Below are 17,523 nucleotides of genomic sequence, written 5' to 3'. Positions count from 1 at the left end.
GTTACTTTGTTTTGTGTTTGGAACTTACAATGTGCTGTATAATCTTTGACAATGGTGATAAAAATTGAAAATGTGTAGGCTATAATCTGCTGTTCTTAGGTAAGTAACTATTATTAAAGAGGTAAGTTTATCATGTTTTACTTCTCCGCTAATATTGGGGCACTTATAGAAATAGAATATAATGCTTCAGCTAACCCAACTTGATGGATTACGGACTGGTAACCAGTCTCCGTTATGGTTGATCATACTATTCGTCTTAGGACTTAAAAATGCTTCTTCATTATTTTTTCTTCTTTTTGCTTGTTTCTGGCCTGTTACGTCATGTGTGCTCAGAAACGTATATTAATTAATTCTTATGTATTAGTAATAATACAAACACATAACTTATACTTACTAATTATTTATTAGTAAAAAATGTAATCAGTGACAATTTCGTTTTCTTTAACGTTATTATACTATTCGCTTTCAATTTCAAGTTCCAATTTCAATATTTCCGCCTTAGTACTATAAAATTTTGTGCTAACAAGATCTCAGTATACGTAACATCTTCACCTAAATTTACGCTCACAAATCCACGTATATTCCAAAATGATGTAATGCAGCGAAATCTCTCAGATAACAGTATCCGTTCTACTTTACTTAACAAGGATGTTTGGAGTTTGGACTAGTACAAACAAACTTGGGAATCTCGGAATGCACAAATAGTTTTATTTCCCGAACTTCATCCGAGATAAAAGTCAGTCATGCTCAGTGAAGCTGTGGATAATGAAATCGACTAGTTCCCACTCAGTTTTTTGTATGTCGTGATAGTATTTTTCGATGTGATTTATCCGGGCTCAGATTCCCATAACCCAATTTATTTCCCTTTATTGAGGCGTTCTATTGGCCTTTCACGGGAATAATAACGGGAGAAGAAAACAGGAATTATGTTGTTTTTCCGTCGGACAGGACTGTCGACAGGCTTATCTTATTAATGTTTAATGCCGTTTCGTATTAAGAAGATTTGAAATATACGTCACCTTATTTGTAATAGGTTTGTGATAGGTTGTTCATTTAGATAAATATTCGTTGTATGTTGGATCATTCAAACATTAACATGTTGAATTATAGTACTTAGTGCATAACTTTGTTTATGAGTCCCCCATTTGTCCGGCCTCCCCATTTGTCCGGCCAAGTAGTTAATGCCATCTGCGGCAAATCTACAATAAGTCACGTAAGAAAAAATAAATGTTTATGAGTCAAACTTGGATTAGTGGTTCACAAATACCTATGGCTAACTCTGTCTGCCCGATAGATCACGAACTAGAATCTATGGTAGGTATGTACATAGGTATTTTTAAAGTAAGTATAAATTAGTTATGTAGGTATATAAAAATTACTTACTAACTCTTCAAAGAGGGCGTGAAATTTTATATGGGACTTTCAAGGTAGAAAAATTTAAATTAAAAAATTTACGAGAGCGATGCCGCGGGCAAGAGCTAGTACATTATATAAACTCACGCCTATTTCCCACCGAAAGCACAGACTATGTAATTCGATCTTTCGATCCAGCTATGTTGGATAAATCGTATTATATTAATAATAAAGTGACAGAAGTAAAGATCGAGATGTACAATCATGAGCAAAACCATGTACCTGTACGTGTTTAGAACCCTGTCGCACTATCATACTTGACATTTAATGAAACTTACGGTTTAATATGTCAAAAAAAATTATGTGACATGGTTTCAAAGTGCATACATATTAGAACTCGTGACCGTAGGTAAGTAGCGCTCGTTTCTCATCAAGAAAAATAATATTAAAACATTTACGTACTTACATAACCATTTTAATATAAATACGAGTTATATTTACTTATCTACTAAAGTCACGAGAAACAAATAGGCGGCTTGTATAGGTTTATTATATGTAGATTACATCTGACTCAATTAATGTCAATTCCAAGGAACTCTTATCAATTCCACGCAAAACATGAGACAACGTCGTTGAAATCAAAGAGGTCTGTGTATTTAGTTTTTATGCAACAACTACACCTTTGTACACTTTTATGACTAAAAAATAATTCGATAAAAAAACAAAAGAGTGCTTTATTCCTAATGTTTTATAATAAATGCCAGTGACAAGTGCAAGTGTAATTATGATTATGATAGGTATAGATAAAATTATGATTGAAATAAAAATGTTCCTTGACCGAGTTATTGCGGTGTAGGTTGCGAAAATGGAGGTCGCTATTTCAAATCCCGTTGAGACAACTCTCTAAAATTGACATAATCTTAAACGAGTATTACCTAATTAACACTGGCATTAGGTATAATATATGTAAATATTTAAAGCAAATATTGATTATGGTGCTGATTCCTGTACACACCATCTAATTTTATTTTAAGTTATACCTGTCATTTTCTTATCCGCTGAAAAAAAAGGGACGTGTAATCGACAGACGTAAAATTTATGGGGCACACGTCAATTTTAAGCAAAAATCTAAAACAACCGTCTAAAAATTTTACATCGGCCAATAACCCGACAGAGTTAAGTAGACAGCACGTCTAACGGATTGCATACCAGCGAGACCTATTTAATTCGCCCGGGTTATTCATTCGTTTTAAAATTAAATTGTTGACAATCATCCGTCCCTTTATTTTAGGCGGATAAGAAAATGACGGGTATAACTTAAAATAAAATTAGGAGGTGTCTGCAGGAATCGGGGCCTATATCAAACTATAATAAACAAATGAAAAGTAAAATTAATTTAGTTCCAATAATGCTAATGCCTATACCTCCACCAACCCGCATTGGAGTAGCGTGGTGGAATATGCTCCATACCACCTCCGGTTGAGGGGAGGCCTGGGCCCAGCAGTAGGATTTATTTAGGCTATTTGTGTAATGCTAATGCAGAATGAAACAGCGTAGGCGTTATAATTTCAAACTCCGAGCGTGAGTAATATGTCAAATTATAATAAACAAACAAAAGCTCCAAAACTAGGCCTCGTTCGCAAACATCTCCTTATTTGTCTTACAATAATTTAGTTAGCTTCAAGTTCGCCTGTGTTCCCATGCTCCCATTACCCGACCTAACAACAGAGCGATGCATCGGAATTGGCCAGAAAATCACGATAAGTATCTCTGGGTTGTCACGAACCAATTTCGACCGGAACGCTCCCGGTCGAGATTTGAGTGAGAGGACGCGACCTTTGAACCAGCTCGAAGTGTGAACCGCCATGTCTGGCCAGCGGGTGGCGTGAGTTGACCAACCGCTGAACAAATTTTTGTAAATCAAAACAGAAACTCGGTACATCTCTTGGATAACAGACGTCGATCAAACGCCACGAGCGAACACAAATCTATCTGATTTGATTTGACCCTGAGAACTCGGATTAGTCACTGCTTTTGTTATATGATGTTTGGATAAAGCGAGAAAAAATGTGAGCTTTTGAATATTGTTAGTCGAAATCGTCTTGATTGATTGATTGATATTTTTTCTTACTTCCAAATAAATCACAAGCTGTGAAACAAAATGGGAAACATGTTTTCAAATTATTCATATATGAATCCCGAAACGATCATTAAATAAATCATAAACCTAATTCAAGACAACATTGAAACTGCTAAATTGGCTCGAACTTGAACGGGTTCAAATTGGGTTTGCAAATGATCTCGTAAAAGATAAGGCAAGGAATCCACGTAACAGAGGTAATAAAGGAATTTCAGTTCGATATCTGGTCAATTTCTTATCTTTCTTGGGGACACATTGCGGATGATCGAGGTAGCCAATGGTGCGTTTAACCGTGAAATCCGAAGATAGTCCGATATCCCCGGATATTGATAGCAGGTATCACGGAACCAGAAATAGTTTTGGCAATGTATTTGAGATAAAATTGGGGGAATAAAGGGCCTGTTTGTGTCACATTGATTTTTAACGGATCTTAATTATAGATAAAGGAAAATCTGTGTAGCTTGCTTTTGAACGTTCTAAGTTAGGTTTTATTTTTGTTACAAAAGACTTGCTTACTTCTTGTACGTAAAGAATAATTTATGTTACAAATCAAAAATTCTGGCTTTAGTAAGTAACATTATTAGTGGCAACGGCAACCTGATCACTTTTCGCTTTCACCCAATTTATCACCCAGTGGACGACGGTCGCGGTTTTTTGATGTTCAATATTTAAAATACTGTCAAGGTTGTCTTTATACTAAACGTTTTTAAACAAAGTCAGTTGCAACACTGTTTAAAAGAAAAAGTGGACCAGGCGGTCATTCAAAGTATGTCGCACCATATGTTACTCGCGACGAAGCTCACACTTTGAAAACTATTACAAAAAAATCAATAACTGCTCCTCGGACCGTGTCCGACAGAAGGTCACATAAATATACATCTAACTAGCAACGAATATAGAATGTATTGTAAATCTTCTTTACAGCTACTATAGTATATCCATGACGGTTAAAATATGACTTGGGAGCGTTTTCTACCTGAAAAGGGACCATCATTATGGCCTGCGATGATTGTCGGCAAGCCGAAATTATTTCGGGTTCTCTTTTTTTTTAAAGATTCAACGTTTTCTCATTTCTCAATAGTTTGATGTAGAAACAACGAAGTTAACAGTTAAAGCCGACATTTGGTTTCGACACAAAGGATCACAGTTTTTGTTATCTCTGTCGGCTAAGCAAAGGAATAGAAAAACATCCTTGTTTTAACAAACCTCTAAGATTGGTTGTAATAAAATGAGCAAAATTTAAAGTTAATGATTTAATGACGCTAAATTATGGGTACCATCCCTTGTGTAAACTTTAAAAAACTAATGTTTGTCATAATTATGAAACCTTGAGTTTGTGAACAGAAAATAAACAAATGAATATTTTGATAATGCTGTTTTATTTATAATTTAGTATTATTTTAACAGTCGACAAATGATAATATTATTAAATTACGTAATTATGCACGTACTTATAATTTGTGATACAGTTTATTTAATATTGTAGAGTACCATTGTAATGAATACTAAACATGACATTATAATATTTTACATCAATAGACAGTATCACAAACTATAGAATGTCTATCTAATTTCAACACTGTCCAATTCTTAACTAATGACTAGTATAACTATACAGAATTATAATTAACTTTACACAAAGATTAGTTACATTTCTATCTACAAAATATTTGGTAACAATGAGATAATATAATATACTATACCAAAATACTTTAAACATGTTTAATCACTCCTGATACTGGCAATAACTTTAATCTGTCAGTCTTAAAGGACAACAAACTTTTACAATATTTGTCGTGTTATACATATAACTACATAGATTATTACTATAATACAGATTTCGCAAAGTAGTAACACGTAGTTTGAATACAAATCCCGTTAAAACAGTCTCTTACGACAAATATATCTATGTTACCTAGTAAGGAACAAATTTCACATTAAGGTTTTGGCCAAATTAAGTCTAAAACACTCTTTTCTAAACTATCACGTTTCAATAAGGCATGGCCAACTTATAAATGCAGTCTAGCTTACACATGTGCTTGGAATGTGACGTTCCATTAAGAAATATCTTTGTAAGATAACGATTGGTTTGCACCTTATCATCTGTGTGCGACTAAATGAGTTTGGGGAACGCACTCGTGCACAGATGATCGGGGTTGTAAGTAACCCTGTTCGTCGAGCATTGAAGGGGAGTGGTGTTCAGGGTGATGATGCTTACGTAAGGTATTATTAGGTGGCCTAGGCCGACCACCGTACGGCTGCTCATAATTCTGTGTATCTATTGAAATGTAGGAATGATGCAAGTGCTCTCCATCTTGAATCTGACTCGTTAGTGTTGTGTTTGTCAACATAGACGTGTCATCTTCGATATTTATTCCTACATTAGCGGTGGTCGGAGTCTGGGGCGGTATAGCGTCGTACTTATACCAGTGTTCCGGTGCCGTAGGCGACGCAGTATATCGCGAGGGATGTCTCCTACCATTTGGACAGACGCCATGATTGTAATTCAGTGTGTCCTTATTCCATTGTAAGTTAGAAGTGTCTGGCATCACAAATCGGATTTTTTCCCAAAACTTCTTTTCGCCCCACAGTAAAACATTGCAAGTTTTCAAATAGTTTTGGAAGTCTAAATCTAAGTTTAACGCACTTACATCTGTTGTTAAAATAAAAACTACTCTATGCCGTCTTATTGAAGGGTGAATAGAAGTAATAACATGTTTAAGGGCTGCCTTAAAAGAAGCTTTAGACCATTCATTTTGTAAAAAGTTAAATGAAACAAATACTAAAATTCTCTTAGCAGATTCAGCAGCATTTGTCATTTGATCTGACAGATAATTCTCAGGCGCATGTTGTAAGTCCCTGTAGTGAAAGCACATTGTGTAGCCAGAATGTTCCATTTCAGGAGCAACTACTTTAGATACAAAATCATCATCAAGTAAACTATATACAGCATACCCATCATATAGCCTGTCTCTGTCTAGCTCACTCTCTTGGATAGAAGCACTTTTAAACAACCGCACTCCATATTTAGAATGAGCCCAAAGGCGCACATTTTGCCTAAAGGAGAATGCTAAGGCACCAAACAATAGAATGAGAATTACACTTATTAAAACTACAGCTAAGAGGGGTACAAAGTTCAATTTTATGGTGCTCACTTCATCGTACTGATAAGGTTGGTTTTCAGTAGGTATAGTATTGTCTGTTACACTTGAATCACGACACTTGTCGATTACGTCATACACTGTTATATTTGAAACAAGTCCACTTTCATCAGCACAAAACATTTCTACGGGGTCTTGATAATTTCTCTTGAACCAATTTTGAAGAGGTAGGACGTTTTCGCATGAGCATGTAAAGACGTTCCCTTGTATATTGACGCTTTCCAAATGTACGATGTGCGCCAACTTTTTATCAAGGTCGAGGACCTTGTTGCCTTGTAAGTGCGCAACTCGTAAGGATGACAAGTTCTCAAAAGTCTTGTTTGCGACACTTGTCAAGAGGTTATCGTTCAAGTATAACTCCCTCAAGTGCTTTGTTTGTGAAAATTCGCCGCCAACTAACTCTGTCAGATGATTGTTTTCAAGATGAAGCACGTTTAATGAATGCAATCCGTTGAAAGTGTCGTTATCAATTGTAGCTATGTTGCTATTGTTAAGGTACAGCTTATGCAATTTCTTTTTGCCAATGAATAAATGACTGTTTAATGAACCGAAGTCATTGCCATCTAGGTACAGTTCAGTAGCATCCATAGGTATTTTCTCAGGAATGTCAGTGTAACCAACATTAGAGCAGTCGATTACATTAGAATTCCAGTTGCTATCGTGAAAACAAGAGCAGCCTTCAGGGCATGTCATTTTGCAGTCACAAGCTTCAAAGTCGCAGCAGAAACAACTTGATGAACAGTGAGTTTCGTATGAACAAAGAAATTGTGTCTCAGGTACATCCATTAAGTTAGCCTTCCCGCCGTATTTATTGTTAACGACTTCACACATTACTGACTCCAAATCTATGAATCTCGGATACTGCCTCATATGATTCCAAAGATTTATTTTTTGTAGCCAAATCATGTGACAGTTGCAAACAAATGGATTATTGCCAATAAAGAATTTGGGCAACAATCTGTGCTTCGGTATATGGGGCAGCGTAAACGCAGATAGTTCGACAGTCCTCAATTTATTGTCCGTCACGACAACTTTTTCTAAGTTCCTTTTTTGTAAGAATGTACCTGGGTGAATCGTGTGAATTTTATTGTTATTTAAGAAAAGGATCTCAATAGAATCAGGTATTGATCTTTCGTCAACGCTTTCCAATACATTATAACTTACGTCAAGCATTCGAATATTTTGTTGAGCGTTGTGTTCATTATCTAGCTTCGTGATGTTATTACTATGAATATCCAACCATTCAAGGCTCTCTGGCATGTAGCTATAATCAAAGTAAATAAGTTTGTTGTCGGATATATTAAGCCAGCCGAGGGTATTCAGTTTACTAAAAACTCCTCTAATGTCGGTAAGCTTATTTCCGTCTAAGCGGATTGCTTTCAAGGTAGGATTTGACAAAAACGCGTCTTGTTCAATGGTTTCTATTTTGTTGGACGCCAAATTTAGAACTTGTAATGATGGCAGTGAGCTAAATGTATCTTTCGGTATGCTGACAATGTGATTATCTACCAGACGCAATCCGTAAAGCTCTTCTAATCCCTCGAATGATATATTAGAGACTTTAGTGATGTTGTTCTTTCCGATGTCCAGTGATTTCAGGAATCTCAATTTTCTTATACCATCAGGTACAGTATTTAGGTTATTCCCGTTAAGGCCCAAATCTTGAAGGTAAGTAATATTTTCAAATGACCGCTCGTGAATAGTTGTAATTTGATTGTTATCTAAATATAGTTGACTAAGCACAAATAAATTAGAGAAAATGTGCTCGTTCAGTGTTTTCAGCTTGTTATCAGATATAGATAATTGATGCAAATTCTTCAGTTCAGCGAAAGCTCCATTGCTTATTGTTTCAATTGCATTGTTATCTAAGTTCAAAACTTGCAGGTTATTCAAATCTTGAAAAGACTTTGGGTCTAAACGGGCAAGAGAGTTGTAAGATAAATTCAAAATTACTAGTCGAATCAACCCAGCAAACGTATCTCGGTTAACCCAATCATTTGTAAGGCGATTTCTTGATAAATCCAATTTTTCAAGTTGATCAAGTCCTTCTAATAGGCCAGGAGCCAGCACAGCTAACGAATTATTAGCTAATGAGATTTCTTTGATTACTCTTGAAGATTGGAATAGTTCTGGTGGGACAGCGACCAGCTTATTCCCAGACAAGTTTAGAACTTTCAATGAATTCAGTCCCACAAACGCTCGGTCGCCAATCTCATTAATAAGATTAGTTTGAATATTCAAGACTTCTAGAGATCTCAAACTTGAAAATCCATTGTCAGGTAGTCGTAGTACATTGTTATGAGATAAATCAAGCATTTTTAATCCAGTGTTACATGATTTACCTGGAGCTATCGGCCCCTTGCCCCAGTCGGAGAATCCAATTTCGGATATATCTTGTATTCTATTATTCGTAAGATTAAGTGTTTCCAAACTGAAAAGTGGACAAAATACTTCTGAAGGCAACATATAGATATTGTTGTCTCCCAAATCCAGTGAACGAAGTTCCATCAAACCACGAAAGCTTTCAGCGTGAAATTCCATTGTCATAGCAGGCCAATCAGTATTATAAGAACGTAGAGTCAAACTCGTCAAATCACGAAGAGGAGATAAAACAGTCGCCGGCACGTAGCGAATTTTGCAGTACTCAATGCGCAGGTCCTCCAATTTTCGCAGCTGTCCCAAAAAGCTGCCGGTATTCATATGCAACGAGCTTTCAAAGAACAATAAGTCGGTGCAAGTAAGCTTTAACTTGTTGATATTATACGCCTGCGCGGTAGTAATGTTTTTAAACAAGAAGTCAGCAGATCCAATGGTTTTGATGTTACACGTGAGAAAGTTAGATTCACTCAACTTTGTGTCCGAATAATCCCACTGACAGCCGGCGGGGGCGGGCGGCGCGGATCGTGCGCGCGCACCGACCACCACAAGTAGGCACATCCAAACTTTTAACGAAATCATTTCGTATAAGTTCTTGGTCATTTTTTCACAGAAACACAGTTCATTTGTCATTAATAATTCACATAAAGTAGCAGTAGAAACTTTTATCACTTCACAGTCTGTATAATAAAGTTTGTGTTATTGTGTATAGTCCGTTCTATAGCGCATGTAAACATAGAGTGCGGGATCGCGGTAAAACTTTTGACGCAGCCATGCTCCCCTGCGGTCGGGCGGTAACTGACCTACGTAAGTTTGAACGAACGAAAGCCGCATGGGTGTCGGTGGAGGGGGGCGCGCGGGGCGCGGGCGCTCTCTACGATGACGGGTGGGACCCGCGCTGCATCGGCTTACAACAGATGGCACGCGTGTTTTAAAACACTTTAAAAATATTGGTTATGCTCATGAACCATTGAAGACTTAGACCTGCGTGATTCAATGGATGCATCTCCTTAAGTTACAACTTCTTGGAGGTCGTAATAAAATCTGAAACAGAAGCGTTTTCGGGTGTGAAAATTTTTAACTAACGGTGTCTTAATTTTAAAATGATTTTATGAGGTATTATTTAAGTAACAACAATAGTAATGTAAACATAAGCAGGTACTTACCTACAAGTCAATAAATCCAATTTTGCTATCCTTGGACTTTATGTTTACATCAATTTTATTAATGTAAGCACTTTAAACTAAATATTTCTTTATAATTAATTCTAATAAGTTCCGTTTGTGTTCTCAACCTCTCCCCGTAGGGATTTAGGACGTATGTTTTATATGGACCTGTCAGCCTATTACAGACTATTGATGTAGAAATTTAGTACATAATCTGAAATTATGTGCAAACAATGGAACAAAGTACCTACATATCTTTTGCATAAAATAACAACGGGAAGTAGTCGAATTTAACTGCAAAATGTTGACATGAAGGGCGGACACTTTGCATCAGTGTAAAATCAGATGATTGACAGCACAAGAAAAGGTAAAAGAGATTCAGATTCACCAACAAAAGATATTGTGGTGTTTAAATTTCATTTGAGATATTTCACTTAAGTAACTGAACAGATGTTCCATACTTGCAATAATAAATACAATAGCGTGATGACTGGTAATATTAACGAGCCTTTTATATTAATATAACAGTTAGTTACAATGTACGTGTAGATAGAGTTGTTTTTTTCTCACCACAGCAGCAGAGGCTTTTGAGACATGACCGAGGACTATTTTTCCGTATTTTTCAAAAGTACCTCAGGAATTCTACGCTAAGTTAGTTAGCTACAAAAACACGACCATTGAAGAGGCAGGGGCATCGTGCGTCGCCGCGAAGTCTAATCGTAAGCCATCGGATGCCATAACACGTGCGTGTCGAATTGCGTCTACCGTGGGAGACGCTCTGAGACCTCTGAGCATCTTAAATCATCTTAGAGAGCTTATATCAGTGATATCCTCTTTGGACACAGACTTATGAGATAATTGTGCTATCTGTAAAAAGCTCTAACGCATCGTAAGATACGACACAAAGACAATAGTAAAAAAATCAATAAGTACACAAAACTGTACGATAAAGTGACTCAAATGAAAAGGCGCGATCAAACATTGTAAGTGGAAGAAATCATTTATGTGGCGATATAAGAATGGAGTTTTATGATCCTTCCCGGATGAATGTTGGGTCTTATAAGATGTATTGGTGTCGTCTTGTTCAATTCTATAATAAAAGATTGCTGTGGGTCTTTTTGACCTCTCATTTTTCACAAAAATTTCTAAAGCAAGCATTTTTCTCAGAAAAGCGGTCTCTCACACCAAGGTCGCTATATGTATCAGGGTCCAGTTTATCGATAGACTCCGTCAATATTGAGAGTCAATATCTCACGTGTCTGGCATCCTAATATTTACTAGCCAACATCAAACACAATATTACCACTTATCTCGTAACAACTGACTTCGAAAACATCTTCCCTTAGAAACGTTATATAACTGTATTGACATTGTCCGATATCAGTGAAATAGGTTCAACAAAACTTACATAAAGATGCATGATATTGTTTATCTTTATCTTAGAACTTTGCTCTTCAAATAAACTATTTGTAATTTATTATGTGGGGCTTGAATTAATTAAATATTATAAAAAATAATTATCTACATATATATAGATCTATACATATAGCAATTAATTATGGTTATGGTTAATAATTATTAGGTAATCGTGTGATTACCTGCGTAAGTACTTTTGAAGTCTTTTCAAGTAATACACATTGTTGTTGTGTATAATTAAGTAACGCAAATAATAACGCAATTACCAATTAATCGATGTAAAGGGACATTATCCATGCAGAACATTGTAATGACTACTAAAACGATTATAAAACCAACTATGTATGATGTAGTGGACAACGGAAATGAGTCAATTACTATTCATTAGATTGATCAATTGTATTTCAACTGGTAGTCAAATCAAAACTCACCATAAAAGCATCGTAAACTTGTAATCGACAAAGAGACAAAATTCCAGTGAACGGAAGCTTTAAAACATAATTGAAGCAACTCTGCGTGACGTTTAGTGTGGAAACAATGAGAAACTGCAGCCAAATTGTAACCAAGACTGGCTACTATAGATCAGAAACAATTCTATTAAACAACGCCAAAGACCCGTTTTTTGCATTTAGAAATGCCGGTCTATGAAAAAATGAAAGAATCGGAGGCGACAAAACTAACAATATAACGACAATTTCTCGAAACCCGAAGTATCTTTTGAAAGACAAACACCGCAATAAAAATAGGACGAAAGAATTTCACCACAAATACACAATTACCCCTATAAAATTTCTTGAGATAATAGATTTAGCATAAAAGATATCGGCTAGTTTATGGTTGTCAACACCGCAAAATGATGTTTAGAATATTTTAGCAGTAAATCACGTGTCTTCATGTTTAAAGTTGTTGTCAGTTTACAACTTTGTTTTGTATTTATGTGGGTACATTTATTTACCTACAATGTTATGGATACGTCAATTTGTATGTTCTTAAGTCGTAACTTTTTTAAATTACACTCGTTTTCATTGCATTAGCTGGTCACGAAAAAAACATGTTGTATTGAGTATGCCAAATACCCAAAGATTTTCCGCGCAAATGACGGTGGGCTAATATCTTGCTTAGTGTTTTTAGTACGGCTGATTGATCTTGGGCTGTTTCCAAATTGTTTGGCAAAAAGTAATTTTGTTATGTCGCTGATGAGATCAAGACCTACTGTGTGGTGTTATATCATCGTTATGAATACATTGTTAGCCACACAAAGAGTCTAAACATTATGACATATTAATAGACAACAAAGAGGGACTTAGAATCTCAAGACAATTGATACATTCAATCGCATTTAGATTTGAGTCATAATTGATCACTATACCCTTATAATCTTTAAGACCCATGTTTGGAAGGTTTGAAAGCGTGATTGTTATTTGTAAAATAAGACATTGCATCTGTTAGTGAAGTGAACGTTGAACGTTAAGGCGTTTTAAGAGATAATCTGGACGAAATATTGCTCGCGTCTCGATAAAGGTGGTCTCTGCAAACAGGTACTCCCAAGGCACGTTTCGAGTCAAATAACCTGCAGGAAAGGGTCCGAAACAGAAAACGCTTTGTGCTAAAAACGTCGACCCCTTATCTTCCTTAGATGGGTCGCGGCCATAGAGTCAAGAACAAAAAGAATCAACGGCATTTCGTCTCGGTTAAGATGCGGTTGAAATTAATAAAGAATTTATTAATTGTCTGTACGTCCTCATAACAATATTCTAAATTAAGCTACAATTACTGTAGTAAATGAAAAATTGATTAATATTATGGCAACACCTCATTGATGATTAATACGGTTGACTAAATTGGTAATAAAGATTACCTTTTAACGGCAAATCTATTAGCAAAATTTTATCTTTGTTTAGTAAATTACTCTTGAGTACTTGCTATTAAGGTTACTGAGCCGTTAATGGGTTAAAACAGTGAGCAGGTTCAGCGTATTTTAACAAAATAGCTGTTTAAACTGCCCATTGTTTGGCGGCTGTGTGGAATATCTTCTTGGTCTGTAAAAGGAACTCTCTAAGGTGAATTTCCATATTCGTGCCGTGTCTCTCGAGTGCATGTCTATCTGAGGTTGCTTCCAGAGGCTTAGCACGAAGTCATCATTCATACGAGGAGATATCATCGTCGCTCTCGTGGCCACGGCTTTCTGCTTGTTAACAATAAAAACGTTATCCGTCGCTTACACAAAATGTGTCTCGGAAAACGTCCACCTCTACCTTTATTTAAGTTGTTTTGCTTTCCCAGACTAAGTGCTTTAAAATATGTTGGTGCTTCGTCTTATCTTGTTTTGGTTAGCGCACTTTTAAATAACATAACAGAGTAATATTCAATATTATATTGTTATTAAAAGCTTACAATTCTCAAGAAGTTATTGTTATGTTTTCTATGATACTCGTTTGTATCAGTTAGTGACTAGAAAACAATATTCGTAAATAAAAAGGAATTGTTGATTAGGAAATTAAGTTATCGGAAATTAAATTAAGTTATAGTATAAATACTTCAGATATACTTCATAGAAACCGATATTTATAGCTATAGCTTCGATTACACTAAAAGTACCTACTTTATACAACACAGTCTTTAACTAGGCCACTTGTTTTTAATTACAAGTTAATCGTGGTTTAGCATTCTTGAACCTATTTAAGTACGGGGACACCTCCATAATCCTCTAACCTAATTAGCTAATACCTTTAAGGCTAAACAGTTACAGTTAATGCGATTAAGCAATCCAATATAGACGAAATGGCACCTCAAATTGACAATCTATAGGTGCTCTAAGGACACATAATTAACAGGAACATTAAAGCCTACATTATGCACGATGGTGAATCTGTGTCCAAACTGTTATCTGCATGCGCGGCTTACAAACATTTACGTAATCAGTGATGTATGGGTCCTTTCGGTTGGACAAACATACAGGTCTGATGAGTTCTTCAGTGAGAGAATAAGCTAAAGCATTTGAAACAGTACACAGTGAGTCCTTACATTTTGTATGTCACTGAATACTTAACTGATTTTGTAGATGTTTCTAAAAAAATATCGTTGTCGTATTTGTTTCCATGTTTGCATTGTACTATGTTTTTTCATAGGTATAACATGTAGCTTATCATTTACAAAAATCTAGCTTACGTGAGTTGTGCAATATGATCATCGAAACAAATATCTACAATTGTAGTATATACATGTGTATTAATTCTTTATTTAAAAAAAAAACCAACATGTTGAAATAAATCGTGCTATAACATCGTGATTAGCATCTAATATATTGCAAATGATTGACATGAACATGGTAACATTAGATACATAGTTTTTGCTCTTACGCTATAAAAAACATAGGTATTTAAGTAATAAGATTATGATTACTTGGCACTTCAAAAAGCTAAGTTTGATGAACCGACGATTTTTTTTTTGACGTGACTTATTGTAGATTTGCCGCAGATGGCATTAACTACTTGGCCGGACAAATGGGGAGCGCTTAAGGCTCTCACCCGGTACAACGTTTAAGACAACAGGCCTGAGGGTGCCCAGTTGGGCGCGAACCTCGGCTCAGGGCGTCGTCTGAGAGGAAAAATATTTGAGAGCTTCTTTTTGATATGTTTACTGCAACCTACCCCCTATGTTTATCATAATTATAACATAAGTGGCTATTCAGCCACAGCACATTCGTGCATGCATGTTTTAATGTTAAAGTCTAGTTTTACGTTACACTTAATTATCTAATTTAACGACTGTAACTAGTTATGTATGCCATAAATAAATAAAATAAAAATAAAGAAAGAATTAATCGACCCTAGTGGGTCGATAGCGCTAAGCGCTGAATGAGGGAAAGCTAGAGTAATCGGGTCGGAACCGACGAATAGTGTCCATGCAGATTGTATGATATCGTATATGTATTTAGGGTAATAAATATAAAGGGCATGTAAATCTGTCGATTCCATCCGGCTATTTACATTATGTCGTAGACGTTAAATCAATTCGAGGGCCTTGAAGCAGCTTCAGAACTCTAGCAATTGGATAGGTTAAATAGCTATTTAACCTATCCACATCCTCGCACCACGCAATATAGTAACATCACGGTGAATTACTATCCATTCACATACCTTAATAGTAGCACGGCTCCGTACGCTAAACAAAAGTCTCGTTTTTACACATACTGACACTACGTACGTAAATGCTGTGAGTGGCGCCTTACATGCGAGCGAGACAAACAGTTGCCCGCGCTCCCTTATTCCTTAACGGTTTAAATAGACTCATGTAATCGACAAGTTTGGGAGCTAATCCAAATTCATATCGGCGCGAACTGGAGACTGTTCCTTCTTTGTTTTATTCTATGGTAGTGCGACGGAAGGTTGCGTGTATGCGTCTGTATTCTGCATTAAATATCAACCAACATGTATTGTGTAACTTATTAGTATCTAATTGGCCTGCAAAAGGTGTCAAGTTACAATTGCGGCTAGGCAAAAATGTGTTTCAATATACGAGGAGAGTATTTTGTAATCTATTAATTGATGTAGGTAATTGTAAATTATACTGTGGAATAATTACATTAAGCTTATGACTAAAGTATGTTTTCTAGATCTACTTATTAGCAGCATCAGATGTATTATCTCTTAGACTATTGACTCTTACACTTATACGCGTTTAATCGTCGTTGGGGGTACCAGTAATCGTCAATAGCAACTATATATCAGAAGTTGTTTGATTAATTTCTTCTACTAGTATTTATCCTACCTAGCAACTGACATTTTCTTTTTTTTTCGTCAGACTTATCGCTGACATATCTCTCACGTCTAGATAACAGAAAGGATCTAATAAGAAGCGTGGGTTTATTTTTCTGACCACGTTATGAACGTTATCCTACTCCAGCAAAATGTTCCTGAATACAAAGACATAAGGTTCAAATGAATTGTATGAAGAATTTGGGTGTTTTACCACCTGACTTGGGTCTAGTCAATCTTCAGGACGCATACATTTATTTTAATCTTATTAAAATCATGTTTCTGTTACCGTAGACGTTAATGTAGATGTGCTGGTTTTTTTTTTGGTGCTTTTTATAAATTATACTTTGATACAACCTTTTATTAATCTTCGTTACCCAGGTGATTTATTACGGTCTAAGTAATTTCTTTCAGATTTTCTTTATTAGGCAAGAAAAACAATTTCTATTTCAAATATCAAAGGCTACCAGACGTGGGCCGATGCAGTAGAATCTTAAAAAATAAAAATGATAATTTATCTTAAGTAACTTACTTACCGTTTCCTTTATTATTGAAATTACATAATTAGTTTAAAAACCCCAATTGCTTATTATCATAATGGCTTTTCATTTAAGAAGTCAATTTAAATAAGTTGAACTTGCCCATAATATACTTCACCTGTTATTTTTTAAACGCTTTACTCCTGGACTGACAAAACAACATAGAATTTACGTTGAATTAGAATACATGTTTACCACCTCAGAAATGTCGTAAAACCGGATAACGATAATGTTCTCGTTTATGATGAACCCGGGTCCTCCGGATCGTGAGCCCAACGCTCAACCGCTGGACCATGGCGGTCACGATACGTTACGACGATAGAATATGATAAACTATCTGTGAATATCCATCTTAAAACGGCAGTACCAAGTGTCGCCGCAAATCTATAATTGAAATTAAGTCGATTACTTGATTTTTTTAGGCGTCGAGCAAACACGGTTTTTCATGATGTTTGATGTTTTCTTGTGACTCGTTACTAATTCCTTCTTCTTTTAATCATTTTATTCCCTGTTGGCATGTAGGGCTCGAATAACAGTTTTCCACTCCTAGCGATCTTTAGTAGCTCGTTCTCTGACAACTTATTACTCTCCTTACTATATTTAGATTATGAGCGT

The 17,523-nt window shown here is 35.8% G+C and overlaps 2 protein-coding genes across 2 annotated transcripts in view; both read right to left on the bottom strand.

Annotated features, from left to right (window-relative positions):
* LOC126371179 (uncharacterized) overlaps positions 1-17,523 on the bottom strand; it is a 729,644-nt gene that overhangs the window by 406,650 nt on the left and 305,471 nt on the right. The window lies entirely within an intron of this gene.
* Positions 4,870-9,811, bottom strand: LOC126371183 (toll-like receptor 6). The gene has a single exon (XM_050016430.1). It carries the CDS (start codon positions 9,661-9,663, stop codon positions 5,593-5,595), a length of 4,071 nt encoding a protein of 1,356 aa, XP_049872387.1. The 5' UTR covers positions 9,664-9,811; the 3' UTR covers positions 4,870-5,592.

The sequence above is a fragment of the Pectinophora gossypiella genome, chromosome 12 (genome assembly GCF_024362695.1).
Source record: "Pectinophora gossypiella chromosome 12, ilPecGoss1.1, whole genome shotgun sequence".
Classification (NCBI taxonomy): domain Eukaryota; kingdom Metazoa; phylum Arthropoda; class Insecta; order Lepidoptera; family Gelechiidae; genus Pectinophora; species Pectinophora gossypiella.
Note: the sequence above shows the minus strand (reverse complement) of the source record. Positions and strands in the feature narration are given on the sequence as shown.